Source organism: Passer domesticus, chromosome 10 (genome assembly GCF_036417665.1).
Source record: "Passer domesticus isolate bPasDom1 chromosome 10, bPasDom1.hap1, whole genome shotgun sequence".
Classification (NCBI taxonomy): Eukaryota; Metazoa; Chordata; class Aves; order Passeriformes; family Passeridae; genus Passer; species Passer domesticus.
The window spans coordinates 17,107,593-17,126,884 of record NC_087483.1 but is presented as its reverse complement, the minus strand read 5'-3'; the positions used below and the strand labels follow the sequence as shown (position 1 = coordinate 17,126,884).

General features: G+C 40.8%; 2 protein-coding genes and 1 long non-coding RNA gene across 3 annotated transcripts in view; 2 read left to right on the top strand and 1 right to left on the bottom strand.

The window, feature by feature from the left end:
- Window positions 1-1,635: 1,635 nt before the first annotated feature.
- Window positions 1,636-11,539, top strand: SUMO1 (small ubiquitin like modifier 1). Its single transcript, XM_064434084.1, has 5 exons — window positions 1,636-1,787; window positions 6,803-6,877; window positions 8,079-8,156; window positions 9,777-9,848; window positions 10,667-11,539. The coding sequence occupies exons 1-5, from the start codon at window positions 1,776-1,778 to the stop codon at window positions 10,733-10,735; spliced, it is 306 nt and encodes a 101-aa protein (XP_064290154.1). The 5' UTR covers window positions 1,636-1,775; the 3' UTR covers window positions 10,736-11,539.
- LOC135308741 (uncharacterized) lies at window positions 7,533-19,096 on the bottom strand. The gene is made up of 3 exons (XR_010369097.1): window positions 17,191-19,096; window positions 14,232-16,551; window positions 7,533-10,471 (listed from the first exon to the last, which is right to left on the bottom strand). It is a non-coding gene; the product is annotated as an uncharacterized LOC135308741 (long non-coding RNA).
- ALS2 (alsin Rho guanine nucleotide exchange factor ALS2) overlaps window positions 17,468-19,292 on the top strand; it is a 221,407-nt gene continuing 219,582 nt past the window's right edge. The window contains exon 1 of the mRNA XM_064434042.1: window positions 17,468-17,583. The gene's annotated coding sequence lies outside the window, so the exon portion shown is untranslated. The remainder of the gene's footprint in view (window positions 17,584-19,292) is intronic.

Sequence of the window (19,292 nt, the reverse complement as noted above, 5' to 3'; positions counted from 1 at the left end):
CAGTAATGTTCAGGATAGAATATTTGTCATTTTCCGTTTTGTTAGTATTGTGTGTTGTTGTGGAGCTCTTGCATGGCTTATTTTGGTGCTTTGTGTGTGTTATTAAGCTCACAATGAGCTCTTACTGTGAGCTTGGCATAGCATGAACGTATTTGGCTTTTCTGACTGCTTGGCCTTGCCTAAAAAAGATCATCTTCATTCTGTAGCTCTGAATAGCATTTGTTTTGGTTCTCTTTATTTATTTTTTCCCTCTCTTGTTAATTCTGAATTGTTTTAACAGTTATGATTAATTCCCATGAGTCTGGATACTGATGGTTCCGCTGGCTGGTAAAAGTGCACCTCTTGGTGTAGCCGTGTTGGTAACTTGGCATTCAGTGACAAGCAGAAATGCAGGCATGGAGTGCAGCTGCTTTGGTGTGTGCTGTTATTGCAGGGGAACATGGCACAGAGCGTTGAGCTGTTTGTGTTAATGAATGCCCCCTGCCCAGAGCTAATGAATGTGCTCTGCCCTTTCCCAAAGGTAGCTGGTAAAGTTGAAGCTCTGTTTAGTAGCATGAGGATAATAATCTCCTATTTCAATTGAGCTAATTTCTGTTGATTCATTGATTTTACATTCATGTTATTTTATGGTTCTCATGTGTGCTGTTTTTCTCTCCTTACTGGCCACTTAGAGCTAAGCATATGCTTGTGCTAGCAGCGATGAGCAGATGTAGAGGGGATGTTAGGACTCCATGCTATAGTCCAAACAGCTTGCAGCCTAAATGTAATCTTTTAGGTAGATGTTACTTCTTGTGCAGACCTCTGAATGGCCATGCTGTAAAGCAGGGCACCTGTTCTGTTCTAGTGATGTATCGTTGTAAATTTGTTCAGATGCAACTGCCTGGTGCAGATTTGCTTAATACATGCAGATCCCATTGCTTGCATGGTTGCAATGACTTAAAAAAATGCACCATATCTAAACAGAAAAGTGAGTTTTGTTATGGCACATTATCTTAGCAACAACCTCAGCAAGATATTAGAGGTAGGCGGAATGAAAGTGACTTTTGCTCCAAGCTCTGCTGTTGTGGAAAGGATCATGTGACTTTACAGAACTGTCAGGGCTGGAAGGGATCTCTGGAGAGCGTCGAGTCCAGCCCCTGCCACGGCAGGGTCACCTGCAGCAGGTGACACATGGCCAGGTGGGGTTTGAATGTCTCCAGAGACGGAGACTCCATGACTTCCCCGGGCAGCCTGTTCCAGTGCTCTGCCACCCTCAGTGCAAGCTCTTTCTCAAGCTGAGGTGGAGCTTATTGTCTTTTAGTTTATGGCCATTACTCTTCGTCCTGTCACTGAGCACCACTGAGAAGTGCCTGGCACCATCCTCTTGGCAGCCGCCTTTGAGGTATTTCTGTGCATCGTGAGATCCCCGCACGATCTCCTGCAGGCTGAACAGGCCCAGCTCCCGCAGCCCCTCCTCATGAGCAGAGATGCTCCAGGCCCTTCATCACCACTGTGCCATCCGCTGCACTCCCCGCAGCTGCTCCGGTCGCCACGGTGCCCTTAACGCTCATCGCTTCTTCCAACGGCGCTCGCCGCTCTCCGCCGCGGGGCCGGTGCCGCAGCAGCCCCGCGCGAGGGCCGGGAGGGGCGGCAGGCGGAGCCCGGGAGGGAAGTGAGCTCAGGCGCACCGGAAATCCCGCCCGTGCCGCGGCCCTGTGTTTGCGCTGCGGGCAGAGAAAGGAGCGGAGCGCCTGCAGCGGCCCAGCCGAGCCTGCCGCACGACACGGGGCCGAGCCATGTCTGACCAGGTACGGGCAGCTGTCCCGGCCGCGGGGGGACGGCACGGTGGGCGCGGCGGCCCCGGGGGTGCGGGAGGAGCTGCCTGCCCGCCCCGCCCGCACTCTCCGCCGCCGCGGGGCAGCCCCGGCCCGGGGCGAGCGGAGTCGCGGTCGCCCGGAGGGCGCCGGGGGGAACATTCCCCCAGGGGAGTGTGTTTGTGTGTATAGATTCCGATCGCCGACCTCGGCCTGATTCGGGCCCCTCTCCCCGTGCGTTTTAATCCTTTTTTCCTCCTCCCTCGGGGTGTTTCGCGAGGAGCGCGGTCGCGCTCCAGGCAGGGATACTCGGGGGTCGGGGCGGCGTCCGGACGGAGCGGGATCGCCGCCGGGGCAGCCCCGGCCCTGGAAACCCGGGAATGTAGCGACGGCTGAGCTGCGTTGCACAACTGTTGTTTCCTTTCCTTTTCCATTTCCCGGGTGTGTGGTAGGATGGTGTTCTCCCGGAGCGGGCTTTGTGCGGGTTAGGCTAGGCTTGCCAGGTCCTCTGTTCGCCCTAGGAATGCGAAAGCCTGGTTTTCTCCCCCTCCTTTCTCAGCTGAGCGTTGCTTGCCTGTATTAAACACCCCGTCCTTTATCAAGGCTCTATCCTGCCTTCGTTCCAAGTAATATTCTCGTTTCCTTCATTTCTGTCTTCTGAGCTGGGGACTTAAATAGTTGCTTGTACCGCAAGTTGCTGGGTTGCTCGGCCTGGCGTGTGTACAGTGCTTTGCTTACAACTATTGCTTTAGGCTAGGTGACCTGCTGCTGGAAAGTTAAAACAGCGTTCCGGTTTTAATTTGTATTCTGTTTTGCTTTATTTTTTCATATTATCGTCATAGGGCACTGTTTTCTATCTTTGGTTTTTCCCTAAGTGATAATGTCAGTACCTACAAACGCTTCTTGTAGTGCTGTGAAAGTCAAGAATAGCACTGGTGCCAGCCAGGAAATGAAAAGTCCCCAGAGACAAGGCTCAGCTCAGTGCATACCGTGTCTGCTTTGGGAGTAGCCTCGGTGCAGTGCGAGCGGTGAAAAGAAGCCAGCGCTGTGTGCGCTGGTGGTCTTCCTCCCCGCCCCCGGCTTGCCGGCACAATGCAGCTGACAATGGTGCTGCTGCCTCTCTGTGCCTGCGCCGGGGAGAGAGAGGGGCAGCTGCGAGCACAGCGATTGCTGCCTCCTAGGAGGACACGTTGCCCCCGTAGCAAAATACGTGAAAGTGACTGCGTTTTAAAAAAAGCCAAACAAACGCACCAACAATTTCTGAACTAGATTTTATGGACAGATGTTCACGTGACCTGCTCTGTAGTTGTCTGCATCTGTGAAGCAAGGCATGTTTTAACAAATAGCAGCTTTCATTAGTTAGGTAAATCCTTCCCCAGGCAAGTTCTGCTAAAACACATGTGTATTTTGTCTTTGGGACTGTTTGAGGTATGTAAAATTCCATGTATGTGATAACCTGTTGTGGTTATGTATTTTAAAGGTCTGTGAACAAGGAGCCTGCTGTTTATTTTTAATAGATAAGCAAAACACTGTTAGATGTTGTGTCATTAATTTCTGGGGGACTGTGCAACAAGAGCTAAACAGATGCTTAAATAGAAGGATAATGTAAGGTTATGCAGCACTGTAAATCTCATTCCTCTGTTTATCAATCCTACAAGAATAACTGGATTACCGAAAATTATGAGTTGCTTAGAGTATCGTTCTTTTTGGCTCTGGAATTAAGAGGGGGATAATTTATCACCAGTAAAAGAAGAGTTACTTTATTTTCAGTGGGAAATTGACTGTTATGATAAGCAAAAAAATGCTTGAAAGAAGGTCAGACTTAAAAAAAAAAGCACATGGTTGCTTAGTGGGATCTAAGCAAAAATGAAACAAAACACAAATTGTTTTCCCCTCCAAGTGTTTTTGGTTGTTTTTGCATTATTTGAATAGAAATGTTATCTGTTCATGTACTGCTAATAAAGAATGCTATAGCTTGTATGTTTTCCACTCCTGTAAAAATTGTAAGAGTTTATTTGCTTTGTTAGGAAGTATGTTGTACATCTAGTCCTCTAGTCATTTTGGTTTTGATGATTTTTCTTTAAAATGCTGGGTATAGAGTTTGTTTTTTTAAGGTTAGACATTGAAGTTTGAGCCCTTCTGAAAATTGGAGGAGGAAACTTGCAATATGTTGCCTCATGATGTTTGTTTTGTGTGTGTTTTGTTTTTGTTAGTTGCAATAGCAATACCAGTGTGTTTCATCCAAGAAACTTTGTGTGCTTTTTAGGGTCCTTATATAAGTGTGAGACAGTGCTAGGAGCTTTATTTTGTGCTCTTTAGGAAAACTGCAACGAAACCTTTAAAACCTTAGGCGTCTAGTGACAAGTTAGAAATGGGAGTGTTGTGGTATTTCTGTTCTCTTTGTATTGGTCTTTTTTATGTCCTGTTCCATGAGGTAGCCTAAAGCACCCATTCTTTAAACAGGGCAAGAAGTCTGGAGGCTTGCTTGCTAATTGCTGATCCAGGATTTTGTTAATGAATGCTAGTAGTTTTAACAACTTTGCAATCTCCTTCCTTTCTTCATTCCTAAGTGTTTTTGTGTTGCCTTAACCATTTGGCATTGAGTGGCAGTATAGTTCACTGACAAACTGCAGAGAGCATTTTCAGACTTGCTGGGTCTTGTATCCTGATGTAAAGTATTTTACTCCTATTTTAAGCTTTGATTATTGGCACTTCTATTATTTGATTTGATATTATTTCTCTTTTCCTGAAGCTACAACTTTCTTTCCTCTTATTTTGTGTGTGAGAGGTCGTGGGGCTTTAAACAAGCATCTTTATAGTTTGAAGACTTCAATTCCCTCTGCTTATTCTACTCTTTGGTGCTTTCCCTATTTGCTTTTAATACTAGAGCCCTCTTTCCTTGAGGGTAGGAATCAAATATGAATCATAGTTTTATCACTCATATTGGCCAGAGGCACTGTCATAGTAGCAATGATCATTAGTAGTACCTTGTACAGGATGATTTGGTTTGGAAGCCTGAGTAGGTAGATCTGTTAAATGTACAGAACTATATAACTACTACAAATACCTCTACTGCTGGCACAATGTGCTTAATTTGTAAAGTAAAGTAAGTTTAGGCAATTTGTAAAGTAAATTCAGACAGTGACTGCCCTGAAATGTCATGTAAAGGGACAGAGTGTTCTTAGAAATTCTTTCAGTAATAGTGAAACAGGAGCAGGTTTTGATGCTACAGACCAGATCAGTAGGGATGTGAATCTTGCTCTAATTCCTAGAAGTTAGTAATGCTGCGTAAAGACATTAGAACAGCTGTGCAAGTTACCAGAACAAGTTGCATCTTCTTGTTTTTCCTTCTGGTCAGGATTGAATACCAGTGTGTTTCTATTCCTGCAACTAGTCCCAGAAGCTTAGAGTCCAAATGTGTTAGGGAAAGCTTTGGTGGGGAACACAGGTGATCTGACTGTGTTATCTGTGAAGAACTCCTTTCATGCTTCTGAAGTGGCTTGCTTGAAGGCCTGTATTTGTCAGGCTTCTTGAAGGCATGGGTTGAGTTTTTGGATTTGAGTTTGAAGGGTGATGAATCAGTCCCTGCAGTTTAGGTTGTGCCTGGATAGGTATTAAAAAAATAAAAGGTATTCAAACCAGGTGGAGTCTCTGGCTCATACTTCTTTCCGTTGTAGCAACTGAATTGATCTAGGTTGAGGCAGCGAGTCAAAGTGATAGAAAAAACACTTCCTCTCTTTCTTTACTCCAGATTGAGACTGGTACAGATGGGAAGGGAGTTTGCTGACTTACCCTGTGCCCTTTCCTTTTAATGATCACAGAAGTTGTGTGTGTTTTAACTTCTTTAGGGAGCAGGGGGGAAAAATTAAAAAGGTTCTAATCTGGAGATAGAGACCTATTGGGATGGACTGGACTTAATAGAGAAGGATTTCAAGTCCAACCATACAAAGGATATTTCTGTACATTTAGCAAAAAGTCCCTTTTGGGATGGGAGCCTGTGATAGGCACCTGTACATACTTTGTTTATTTTATTTACAATGTTAAGAAGTAAAATATAAAAGGATGATTTCAAACATGATCAGCAGGGTACCTGTGGTTATGACTACTTGGGGAGCAATTCTTTGTTGAGCACCTAGACCTGATGTCTGTGTAAAATCCCTTTGTCCTGCAGTGGAACATAGCTAAAGGCCTGATGCAGGATATGTAGTGACAGGCAAGGAATGGGGTTAATAGTACCTGATTTCTCACTTGTTTCATCTATCAACTGGTAACATGAAAACTCTGATGTCCTTAATTAATGTCTTAGAGTGTATAACACTTAAACCCTTTTGATGAGCTTTAGTGTTCAAGCTGTTGAATCAAACTTGTCTGTACAGTTAATTCTTACCCTGGAAAGATATCAAAACACTGTAGTGCTTGGAACTGCACCTTTTTAAACTTTGAAGTATTGTGGTCTTAAAACAAATGTGTTAGAAGGAAGCTCTTTTGTTGTCATAGAAAAGAAGCTAGCTGACCAGCCTTTTGAAAATATGGGCTACCTTTGATGCAGTGGGTTGAAAATGTTTGCATGGTTCACTCTCTGTAAGTCGATAGGGTGTCACAAGTACTTTCTGTTTACTCTCCTCACAATGTTCCTTTTTTCTGTCAAATATCTGAGCCTCTGAGTACACTTCTTGTGGGTTTTTGCAGTTTGTTTATTGTCTAGGAGTTAGAGGTATAAAATCAAGCCTCTGATTTTTGTGTCATCTATTTCCAAATGGTTCTTCTCTCATTTCTTATGTTCTTTGTGGTGTTTCTTTTCTCTCATTAATTAAGCTTCTCACAGGTAGACAGACAACCTTTCATATTACTATGTTGCTGTTATTTTTGTGCACACACACACACAAAGAAAGAAAGAAGACACCTTGAGTAGTCTGATTTCACACAGTAAAGAAAATGATAGCTGCTATATTGTCCAGTGGAAATAATGAAGTGTCGAACTGATCGGGTTTTTAATGTTTTTCTTGCAGGAAGCAAAGCCTTCAGCTGAGGACTTAGGAGATAAGAAAGAAGGGGAGTACATTAAACTCAAAGTCATTGGGCAGGTGAGTTGTTTACATAATTGCTTGTTGACATTTGATGGAGGTGTGACTTCTTGTACAGTAGAAATGATCAAGTGCAAGTTGATACTTTCAGTTCTTCAGTGTGATCCTCCCCTGCCATAAACTACTTCCAGTTGCCAGAAATGTGTATTAAAATACTTTGGTATGCTTTTTTTTGATGCATTGAGGGATTAATTAATCCAAGGGTATGAATGAAATAAGTGGTAAACTTGATAAATTCAGGTCTTCAAAGTTTGTGTAGTACCCTAGGCATGAGGTCAGCTTTATTTTTTCAGGGATAGGAAGAGGGTTGTTGGCTGTCTTGTTGGTAGATGTAGCAACCAGATGAATGGTGGATTAGGTCTGTATTCTGGCTGCATTGGAATGTGAATGTTGAGAAGGTTGGAATCTTCTGTGCAAAGAACCTCTAGCTCAGATGACAGCTAGGATTGTTTGTTGGAATTGTATTGTTTGCTGCAGTTGGGTGGAGAAAGATGACTTTCAAGTAGGACTAACAGAAACTGCCTTACCTCTTGCTGGCCTAATCAGCAGTTACGAGAACACATTGAGAAGCTGGAAGTGGCCCACATGCCTTTTGCACAGAACCTCTTGCCATCTGTTTTATCTGTAGCCATTCTGACAGTTGCAGCTACTTGCATCTTCTGGCTAGTGGGAAAGACTACAGAATAATAAGACCTGAGATTTCTCCTTAGGTTAGTCTTGTGTTGCCAAGACTGCCTGTATCCTAACTTCTAGATAATTACTCTTAATTGAACGAGGTTTCGTATATATTTTGAAGTGCAAGCTTTAACTTGTCTCTTTAGAATCTTAGAACAGAAATCCCCTGCATATGTATGTTTGTATTTCATAAGTATATCATCTGGGTAAAGATGGTAGCACAGACTGAACCATGTATAGGTTTTAGTAATTTGAAATCCAGAACTCCATGTTGAGCCTAAGGCCATAAAATGCCATCTGTTTTTTTTTTTAAAAGAACTTCCTGTGGAAGTACGTAGCAAATTGAGTGACTGATAAATTGTCCTGGAGGTTCATGTCATGATGCACCAAAGTGTGCATGGTGATAGTTAAATCCCATTCCATGTTTCATGTAAGTTTTGTGTCAGTTTTTTTCTTAATGAAATGTTTAGAAATAAAGTTAGCAGTTACTACAGGGAGAGTAATTTTTTTTCTTTTCTGTCCGTAGGACAGCAGTGAAATTCACTTCAAGGTGAAAATGACAACACACCTCAAGAAACTCAAAGAATCGTACTGTCAAAGACAGGTTTGTGAAACAATGACATTCTTTAAAAAGAAAATAAAACCCAAACCACTTTTCTCACTGTGCTTTCAAATAAAGACTTTTGAGGTATCTGATGGTACAAACATAATGGATCTCCTCATTTCTTTTGACAAGTAAAAGTACTCCTATGTAAGACAATTGTGAAGTTATACCCTAAGTTAAAGAAATCTGCAATAATAATTGTTGTGTATGTAGGTAAATAGTAACAATTGTTACAGAACAAAAACATATCTTCACTTCCAGATTCTGTGATAGATATTGTGGATTCACAGCTGCTATTTCCAGAAGCCCTGGCCTAGTTTGCCCTCAGCTTTGGGGATAGATGCCTTGTGTGGCCTTTTCTTGGATAAGTGTGTTTGAGTTCACTTCAGGAGATATAATCATAAGTAATAATACTTTGGGGGCTTTTTCCTAATACTTTGAGACAAGGTGATCTTGTCATTGAAGTGTTCTTGTATGAAATGTGTTATTTTTTGCTGCCTTTCTGGAGTAGGAGGAAAGAAAAGATCAAACACCAGATACATTTGTAGCCAAATCCAAATGGCTAAAATTATGATTCATTTTAAAAAATCATCTTGGAAATCATACAGCATTCTTACTGACTAATGAACATGCATGTGTAGAATTCTTTCTTAAAGAAAGAAATAATTGTTTGAATGAACACACCTGTTATCTCCTGAGCTGAATTCTGGAGGGTCTGTGATTTCCTTTGCAGCAGTCAATGCAGTTTTTGGTGTCAAGTAGCCTTTCTCTGGTAAGGGACTATGGACATTTCTTCCACATTGGCCAGAGGGATTGTTGAAACAGTGTGAAGATCTGTCCTTACCTGAGAAAATTTTCTGCCTCGTTATTTGCAAGCAGTATTTGAGAGCTAAGTGTTAAAATTGTGTCATATTCCACATGAGTTTGTTTTGCTCATAACTTGCAAGAGAAGGAAAGATGAGGTGTTTGCCTTATCTATTGATGTGAAGTATGACATTCTGCCAGAACATGGGCACATTGTGCAACAGACATACTTTAGCTTAACTCTGTTTACCTTTGGGATGTTTGTTTCACTTTGTTTGAATGCTGTTCATTTTTCTTCCCCTCAGCTCTGCTCTTTCTTGTTCCTAGTGCTGAGCATTTTCAGAACTGATAATGGTAAAGGTTGTGATTCCTTCCTGTAGCCATAGAAGATTGGGAAAGCAAGGGTAGGAGTTCATGGAGTAAACATCATGTTTCTCCTGTTGTCTTAGGATCCTTAAATAAGGCTGATGCGCTGTTCAGAAAAATACTTGTGTAACTATATCTTGGGAGAGAGGGCATAGTCAGTACTTAATTCATAAAGACAAGTTAAAAAAGCTAAGGAAACTTCCAAGTTGTTCAGCTACAAGTCCAGTGAGACTCTGGAACAAACATGTGTTTTGGCACTATCACACTTTTTTAGTCACTTCTTGGTAGTCTACGTGAATGCAACAGAGTATCTGAGCTCCCTGTGTAACAGGAACTAATACTCTTTTATGACTTTCATGTGTTGTTTTTATTTAAAATATTTTTTCCTGTAAACCCATATGAGATTCAGTAAGTTGGGTTTTATTCTTATATGTGTGTTTCTTTTTTTAGGGTGTTCCAATGAATTCACTCAGGTTTCTCTTCGAGGGTCAGAGAATTACTGATAATCATACCCCCAAGGAGGTGAGTTTCTTCCTGGAAATATAGTTGGACTATATTTCTTTAACTAGGATCTTTTAGTAAGGCAGATAGGCAGTTTGGAAGGAGACCTCCATGTGTAATGCCTCAGAAAGGAGGGTGTAGTCACTGCTTGCTAGCGGGGGAAAAACATGAAGGGAATCTTCCCATTGTTGAGCTTGAACTTCAGTGTGACTTTGGAATAAATATGTATTTAGTTCACATTTAGTAGATCAAAGTGTAAATAAACAGAAAACAGTTACTTCTGTCCAGTGACTTCCACCAATTGTTACGAAAAAGCAGGAAGAAACTCATAATAATGACCTTCTGGAAATATCAAACAAACTTGTTGACTGTGAAATTGAACAAGTTGCTCTCTGAGAGAACAGTTGTAAACAGGCTTTGAGTTGCAAGGTGTAGGTGTTAAGCTGCACTGTGAGCTAGTAGTGCACTATAGCAGATGTAATTCATGTGGCTCTCCAGCTGATGCATTCACTGTGATGTTGGTGATGTCCTTGTTCCCTCTAAACAAGGGGTTCAGAGAAGGGTAAAGCCAGCAACTTCCAGGCTGATGTGGACTGTGCCACAAGTGGGTCTTTGCTGTAAGGCTTTTGCTTTGACTCAAATACCTAAGACAGAAGAAAAATTGTGAATGTTGTCTAGTGAGATGGAGACTGAAACTTCCTTCACCCCTTTGATGAATTATGACGGGACAGAGGAGCAAAGCATTGTATAATTTGTCTAGGACCTGCTTTGATTTCATCACACCAGATATATACAATTATTAATAACAATTATTTGCTGTTTTTTCTCTGTTCTCACAGCTGGGGATGGAGGAGGAAGATGTGATTGAAGTTTATCAGGAACAGACGGGGGGTCACTCAACAGTTTAGATCCTTCTGATTTTTCTTCCCCCTTAATCCTTTTTTATTTTTAAATAATAGTTCTTTTGTAATGTGGTGTTCAACACTGAAACTGGCACCCCATCTCTGGGAGTTTACTTTCAAGCGTCTGGTATTTTGAATTCTCGTGCTCATTATACACTATTGTTTCTGTTTTCATTGTGCTGAACTTCTGTGATCCAGCTGCAACCTTGCTCCCCTCTTCCCTTCTGCCCTCCCCTTTAGGAATACATGTACTCACATGCATTTGTATGTTCACTGGGTTCGTGCATTTCAGGCACGAATGCTGTAAGATCTGCCAGGTGGGCGAGTGTTCTTAATGACTTCCATATCTGCCCTGAAGTTTTGATGTGTGACTGTCTCACTCCTGGACTATAACTTTCAGTGCGAGATGAAGTTTTTCAGAGAACTAAACTGTGGAGAAGTTGTGTATCCATATAACTCAGAGCTATTTTGCTTAAATTATGCTGATGGCCCAATGAAGAAGATCGCCGAGTTGGAAATGGAAAAGCTAGAACTGTTGTCATCTGTTCCTTGCTCCAGAGATGGCTTTGCTGAAGACGTGAAATTGGAAACCCTAATGATTTTTAAATATTACCAGAAGAGCCCAGAAGCATTTTAACCTCATATAGCAATTAGTACGCGCAGGTATCCATGCAAGAATGTTCACAGCAGCCAACTGGTGTTACTTTGACACGCTTGTTTGTACCTTTTGGCCTGGGACGTGGGTTTTGAATGGACATTGTCTGTACCAGCTTCATTTAAAATAAACAAGAAAACCAATTTTATAAACAACTTGCATTTTCTTTTCAAATGATTGGAAATGAGCAAAACCATTAGAAGTTATAATTAGGGTATGCTTTTCCAGTGACTATAAGTTGAAGCCAGAAAAAAAAATTGTGCTCTGTAAATATACCTCATAAAATTTTTTTCTTTTCCTGCTTGCCCTAGTAAAATACTTGATCTGCTTGTTTTGCAGGTGACTCTTAGAGACTACTAGCTGTTTCTTTTCTTGAAAGAGACTAATCACATACAGTTACATAAACCTTCACTTCATGCACAGAATTTAAACTGAAAATGCAACTTGGAAGTAAATAAAGATGGCTTTTAATGTCTACATTTCATATGATATGGTACCATTAAATAATCTATGATGGATGACATGGAGGTGTCATGACAGTTCATTGGGCATCATTATCAGGGTCTACATGTTCCAGCTACCTGCAGGTTCTAAATGGTCAGTTTGAGAGCTTGTTACTCGATATGAAAGCTGAGGTGGGAGATAATGGGCAGAGTAATGTGAAGAGAAGATTTCACGGCTCTCCCTGCTTCACCTCTTTTGCAGGTGAGTAGGACTTGTTTTGTACATCAAGTTCCATATAAATGCCAGCTTCAATTAAAGACACATGCTGGCATACTTGGAAAAAAGAGCAGGTTTAACTACTTTTTTCAAATTACATTTGCTGTAAAGCTAGAGTGCATTTTCTTTCATGCTTGTGGTTGTCCTGTTCCTGATTTAGTAATAATTTTGTATGCATAGTTGCACTAAGCAATTTTTTAAAGATTAAAATTTTTATTTACAAAATGTCAGAATATGGGGTTTTCTTAAAGTATTTTATGTAGCTCAGCTCTTAAGGAAAGAGGGATTTCTGCGATGATGCAGAACGACACGGCTTCTCTGCATTTACCTCCTATTGCTTTTTTAAAATACTAAATACATTTGCTTTAGATTACCAGAAATAAAACAGCCTTGTGACTATTACCAGATCATCTTTTAAATTAAAATTGGTATAATGCTCTTTTTTGTAGGCAAGTTCCTATTATCTCTGTTCTGCAAACCTAGGAACTGAGGTGCAGCTACTGGGGTCACTGTGGAAGCTGAAAGCAGAGCTGGGAACTGAATCCACATCCCTGGGGTTTGATGCTAGTACTCTAGTGGCTGCCCTGACTATCTTTGCTTCTAGCTGTTCACTTGCCTCTTCCAAATCTGTTTTTATATGCTCATTTATATCAGCTTTCTAGCTGAAGCACTTGGTTCTCTTGAGACTGTGGAGGAGGGTTTTCTGCAAAATGCAGCTTCAGTAGGATGAAGCTCAAGGCGAAGATTGCTTTTTGTTCTGTAACCTTGTCCTAAAATACATTTCTTTATAGAGTAGATGTGGAACCAGTGACAGACTGATTTGACCTCTTTCTCAGGCTGGTTGTGAAGCCTCAAAGAGCCTCAACAGAGCTGCTGGTCCAAAGTCATGTTTTTGCTGATAGAACAGTAATGAGGGGAAAACTGTCCCCTCCCTCAGAGATTAATATTGAGAGCTCTGTGCAAATTGAGAAGATACATGTGCTACAGATCCACTAGTACCCTTTTTAAATAAGTTAATTCTTAGGAATTACAGGCTGAAATAAAACCTGAATTTTCAAGTAAAACCAATCTGAGTTTTGAAGTCAAGAAGCTAGGCTTGACTTTTTTTCCTTTTTTTTCCCCTTTTCTTTCTTTTTGAAAGAGCTAGTACTTTTCCAAGAATTTCTTTTTAAAAACATGGTCTAGAGTGGAAGTTTTAAAGCACAGTTTCAAAGGCTCTAACTGGAAATAAGGTTGGATTTCATATGTTCAAGATAAACAGAAAATCTTCCCTCTTGTAATTTTTCTGTCTTTGCTTACCTGTATATTAGGAAAGGTTGGTTTTAACTGTTTTAAAAGGTGTTGGGAGAAGAAACCCATCTTCACTGAGTCAGTTAATGGAACAGAAGGTGGAAGCTAATACTTTATTTTGAATTGTGACAATATATTTAGTGTTCACTATGGTGATGTATAAAAGCTTTATTGAAAGGCACTTTACAAAACCATCAGTCTTAACAGCTTTTCTCAAAGCTGCTGTGCCTAGAGGATTTGTGTATTCTCTTAAGCATAAACATGTCTGCATGATCACCAGTTTGATAAAATTTGGATGTTTTTAAGTTAAATGCATAAATGTTGGCAGAATTTAGGCTTCAGTTAATTTTAGATTATGCTTAAACATAAATTCTGCCATGAATTTTGACTAGCCATGTATTGTCTTAGAAATGCTACAGTTTTTGACTGTAGTTTTTATCTTTTCCTAATATAAATTGAAAATATTTAAGAATACAGTATTAAGATATTTGTGTTGACCTGTGTTGTGCATCTTTGTGCACATTTGAATTACTGCTGTTCAGGTAAATTTTCTTAAATGAGAAAATCAACCTCTGAAGCACTCTACAGAGATCAGTAGGAATTGTGCTGGATGTTAAAACTGGTTTTGGTTTGCTTTTAGAACCAGTACCTAATGCATATCTAATGAAGTTCAGCTCCAGTTTAGAGACTGCAGAAGCTAAACACTCTTCTCCACAGGAAACTACAGGAACTGCAATATGAATAAAAGCTACAAGTGTTACACTTTGCTAGAAAATATCAAATATCAGAGGGGGGGGGGGAAAGATAACCTGGTTAATAAGGAAGATAAGAACTTACCTTGCTACAGTTTCTCTGTAGTCTTTTTATTGCTGAATCTGAAATCTAGCTGCTTCTTACAGTAGCATGTTTATTGCAACTTACTGTTTTGGAGGGTTCCTCTTGAAGTCTGAAGCACTGAGGTCTTCATAACTTTTCGAAACCTGGTGATTTTGTTGTTTTATCTCTTTACACAAAATGGACCGAAGAATCTATTTGGCACCTCAGGAGGTCTGTCTGGATTAATTTCTACTGGCTGACCAAACATGAATGCTTTTACTTGCTGTTGGTGGGATGTCAACACAGACTAGTGCTGCAGTCTAGGAAAATAAATATGTGAATGAGTAGCATCTGTGCCAAAAGGTTTCTCTTGAGCCAGACTGGATCCCTGAATTTGAGTGCAGCTGAAACAACTCACTGCAGTGACCCATTCCTAGCACCAGGCATTTACTTACTCTTTTATACCTATTTCAGGCCTAGCTTTTCAAACAGGTGAACGTGAGAACACACTAGTGGATGAAGGACATGTTGAGTGTGTTCTGTTCTGGTAGCTTCCATTAGTCATGTTCCTTGGACTGCTGAGGTGGTTCCAAATTTGTTCTCTGCTTCCAAACAGTGTTAATAAAGGGGATGCAAGACAGAATTCCTTCTGGGCTTAGAAAGCCAGTGCATTGACTTGACACATACATGCTTGGTGAGCTCATTGCTGGTGCACTGGCACTTTCTTTGATTCAGCCATGGTGTGTGTGGTGCCTTCTGTAGCACTGGGCAGGAGCCTGGGCTTCCCCTGGGAGTTGTCTTAGAGCAAGGTCTGGAATAGGCTGTGGAAGAACATGCTGGCCTGTGCTGATACCTTCTTGTAGGCCAGCTTGTCCTCCTGTCACAGCAATAAGCGTAGAACACGTGGTAGGTGCTAATTGCTGCTCAGCTGTGGTTCTTGCTTGGCCTCTTATCCCTGGCAGTGCTCTGTGGCTCATAAATTGACCTACAAAGCCTGTTACACAATTTGCAGTGTTTTAATGTGTACTATGCAGCCTCCCAGTTCCTGTGTTCTGAGGTGCTGCAGGAAGTTGTGGAAGCTCTGGAGACTGCTCTGATGGATTGTGTAAAGGTAACCATAACTTCAGGTGTTCAGGGAAATCCAGTTGGGTTTCTTTCTCTAATATGTTTTAAGCTAAAATAATTAGGTGGATGTCAATTGCTGGTGCAATTTGGAGAAATACTGAAAAACTGGTCAAGTAGAAAAAGAAGAGCATTGTGTCTTGGGGCTGGAATTGATGGCAGTTTAACTCCTGAGGTACCAGTGGTGCTCTCCAGTGTTAACTACACTGATGGAACTCCTGCTACAGAGGTATTTCTGTATAGGCTGGCACTAGGTGTAAAGATGCGTTGATATAACTGAGGAAACAAATTAACTTTACTCTTTGCTTAATAGCTACATCCCTGATTAAATTTAAAAGCTGTGCTTGTATTTTGGCTTCCTCTAGAGGTAGTCTAGCATCTTCCTCTTTCTTCATTTGCTCCTTAGCCTTATATGTTGCAATTTCTTAGTTTTTTTCTTTGAATTCCAGGTCTTCTATTGCCATGTCAACCAGCTGCTGGCGCTCTTCCTCTAACCACATTGCCCCTTCTTTTTGTCTGCATTTTTGTCCCTCTTAGAAACATCGCCAACAATTATTGGTTGTTTACATACTTTCTATTTAGAAATAACTTTATCAGTTACAGATAAAAAAATACTGCTACAGTACTGTCATTACAAGCATTTAATACTGTCTCACATGAGTTTTTCTTAATTTGTAATTGGATTTTTGTTCAAGCCTTTCTCTGCAACTATTTGTTTGAATCTCTTTTTTTTTAACTGTAGATGCTGGGAGTTGGGCTTTCAGAGAGAAAACAAACAATCAGTTGTAGTATGAATGTTGTAATTGCCAGGAATCTTGCACACTGCAGCCTAGATAGGCTGTGGGATTTTTTTCAGGCTGCAGGGACTGTGGCGGAGAGGACTATTGTTACCATATCTGTTTAACAGAGAAGCAGCTTAGGTACTGCAAGTTTGGGATGTAGTGTCACAGGAGTTTCAGGCAGATGCACAGGCTAAGTCTTTACCAGAAATCATCCATTCTGATGAACTATCTACTGCTAAAGTAAGCATTAGTCTTTCTAGAGACCATCTGCTACTCCCTGTTCCTCTAGCTGTTGCTTCTTCTGGAACTGCAGAAGCTTCCTGTGGTAATCCTGCTGCTGCCAAATATGTTCTTGTGCTGTTTTCTCCAATTGTGACTTCTTTGCTGCCACCTCCTCCTCATGGCACCTCCACTCCTCTCGTTTCTGTTTCTGTAAACTAAAACATAAATGATTATTAATTGCTATAGCAACCTTGGGTTTGCTGAGCATTCTTGCCAGAAGAGCAGATCCCAGCCAGAGGAGCTCAGCAGATTGCCAAAGTGAAGGGGAGACAGCTGAGAATAAAGGTGCTGATTAGTGTTGTGTAGCATGTATCTGGTTGGTTCAGAAATATTTAAAAAATTACTGTCTACTTTCCTTGACACTGTTTGTAAGGGGAAAAAAGCCCGTGTTGCATTTTTCACATGTGCTTTTGAGAAGGAATGAGGAATACAGGATATGGGTATGTGGCTAACATGGAACAAAGATTTGGAGAAAAGGGATGGAGGAGTACATAGGAACAGTTACCAAAGTTCAGTAAGTAAGAGCTGGAAGAAAATAATTGAAATGCATCTTCTTGTAACAAGGACATAAACCCAGAACAAGAACTCGGGCTATGCAACAAATGAGGCAATGGAAAGCCTTGGCTGACATTTAAATGTAAACAGAGTGACAGTAAAATGAGCTATTTTTGCAGAAGGATTCACACTGGGAGTAGGGAGCATCAAAGAAAATCAAGGAGGTTCATGAAGCAAAGGAATATTCTCCTTATTTTGAGAATGGGAAGTTAAGGAAAATAAAACTAAAGGTCTTCCACCTCGTGAGTGTGGTTCAAAGTGTTTTCCAGTCATCTTGGTGTTCTCAATCCAGCAGTTTGATTTGAATACATATTTGATTTTCCTGAAATAAAGTTAAGCAGGGTATGGCACTAATTAAATAAATAAATTTTAAAAAAATTTAAGTCTTTCTTTTCAGACATGTGATTAAAACATGCTGCTCCTGCTACTGGGGCTCTCGGCGATGCCTGTTTTCCCGGGATGCGCTGCAGTGCGTCCCGGCGTTTCCAGGTAGGCTGCAGCTCCTGGAGACCACCCGAGGAGGGCGCTGTTGTTCCCGGGAAACGCCGTTCCAATGGCAAATTACCAGACGGACGCGGAGCGAGGAGATGGTGTCAAATGCGCTGTTTTGTGTAAGCAGAACATTTCAAAAGGTGATTAGAAATGTGATGATTATGTTCCACAATAGCTTGTTTCTGATACTGATCGGTTTCCCAGAGCTTTGCCTCAAGTATTTGTTGGGTTTGGGTTTTTTTCCTAAAGCTATGTCAGCAGAGGTAAAGAACAAAAATGCCCTTAATACCTTTTTTTTTTCCTTAAATATAATATGCTTGTATCATTAAGAAATAACCTACATTGCTGCGAGATCTTTATAACATTTTCCTGAGGTTTTTGTCAGGCAAAACACTCAGTGTGTTTAGTGTTATATGGAAAGTGTGGAATATCATCTTCATGAACTCACTGTGTAAGCTAGGTACAATAGGTTGAAAACCTAAATTTGTTTAATGACTTTGATTCACTGTTGATACTGATTTTTTTCATTATCAACAAAGACTTTGAAAAGTTAGAATTCAGAGTAATGACAAATGGATTAAAATATTTTTTAAAAGTTAATTTAGTAGACATGCATGCAATACTAAGCTTAAGAAAAATCTAATATTCTGCTAAAAGATGGAACTTTATCTATGCACGTGTTTGACATTAAAAGGTTTGTGTTATACTCTGGTTCGGAATTTGCCCGGGAGTGCTGAAGCGTTTGCTGGTTTCTTCACAATCCGTTACCCTTCTGTAATGTTGGAAAATGCTTTGTTGTTATCTATGTTTTTTCATGCTGAAACATCCTTAGGTGAATATGCACGTTCCTGGCTTGCAAAAGAAAAGCAAAGACAACAGTAGTTCTGTTGTCATTTCATTCAAACGTTCCCTTCTCAAATGAGAACATTATCCTCACTAACCACATGTCCTCCGTGCTCCTGTTGTTCCTTTTCCAGATCTACCTTCACTTTTTCCATTTGTTCCTACTGCTCTTTTTCCATTTCTGTTTTTGTTCCTTCCTCCTCTTCACTTCTGACATTGCCTTTCTGCCTTTTTTGTTCTCTTTTCTGTGCATATTTCTCTTCTTGGCATTTTTCAGGAAGAATCTGAACAAGAATGTCAACTTTAAGAGCATTATTAATTATAATCTGTAAATTATTATTTTTCTGTTCTTAATGGACATTTAAAATTTCTGAAATATATGATTTCTGTACTTATTAAAGTTGTTTTGGCTTTTGTGGGAGTTCTCTGGTCACTGTGACCAATGCCACCTGTTTTCTCTAAATGACAAATGTTTTAGATTTTTTTTTTTTTTTTCCCAGCAGATACTTGCCAGTGTGATACCTGATGACTCTTATGCTAATTTGCTAGTATTTTATTGTCCCAAAATGTTGCTACTTAAGCTGTACTCTTGAACCTCTGCCAACTTTATATTTCTCCCTGTATTGTTTTCTAAATGTTTTTGAAGTTGTAGCAAGGAAGGGGGCAGGTACAGGGATTTCCTCCAGCCCCAGAAAAGAGGTCACTGAAGAAACAGGCAAGGTCTAAAAAACCATAAAACTCTGTCAGCTGGGTAAGGGAGCATGAAATTGGGGCAGGTGAGCAAACAGCCATGGACACTGGCTGTGAGGGAAATGCCATACCTGCCTGTGTGAGTGATGCTGAAGCACATTAAAAAACCAACACAAATCCTCTTGCTAGTGAGGGTAAAAGAGAGTTGGAGTTACCTGAGCTTGGCTACACCTGTGCTTAGGGTGAAAAATGAGCTGGGGCAGCCCCAGGGGCAGGTCTTGTGTGGAGCGATGCCGGCTGTGAGGCTGTGGGATCA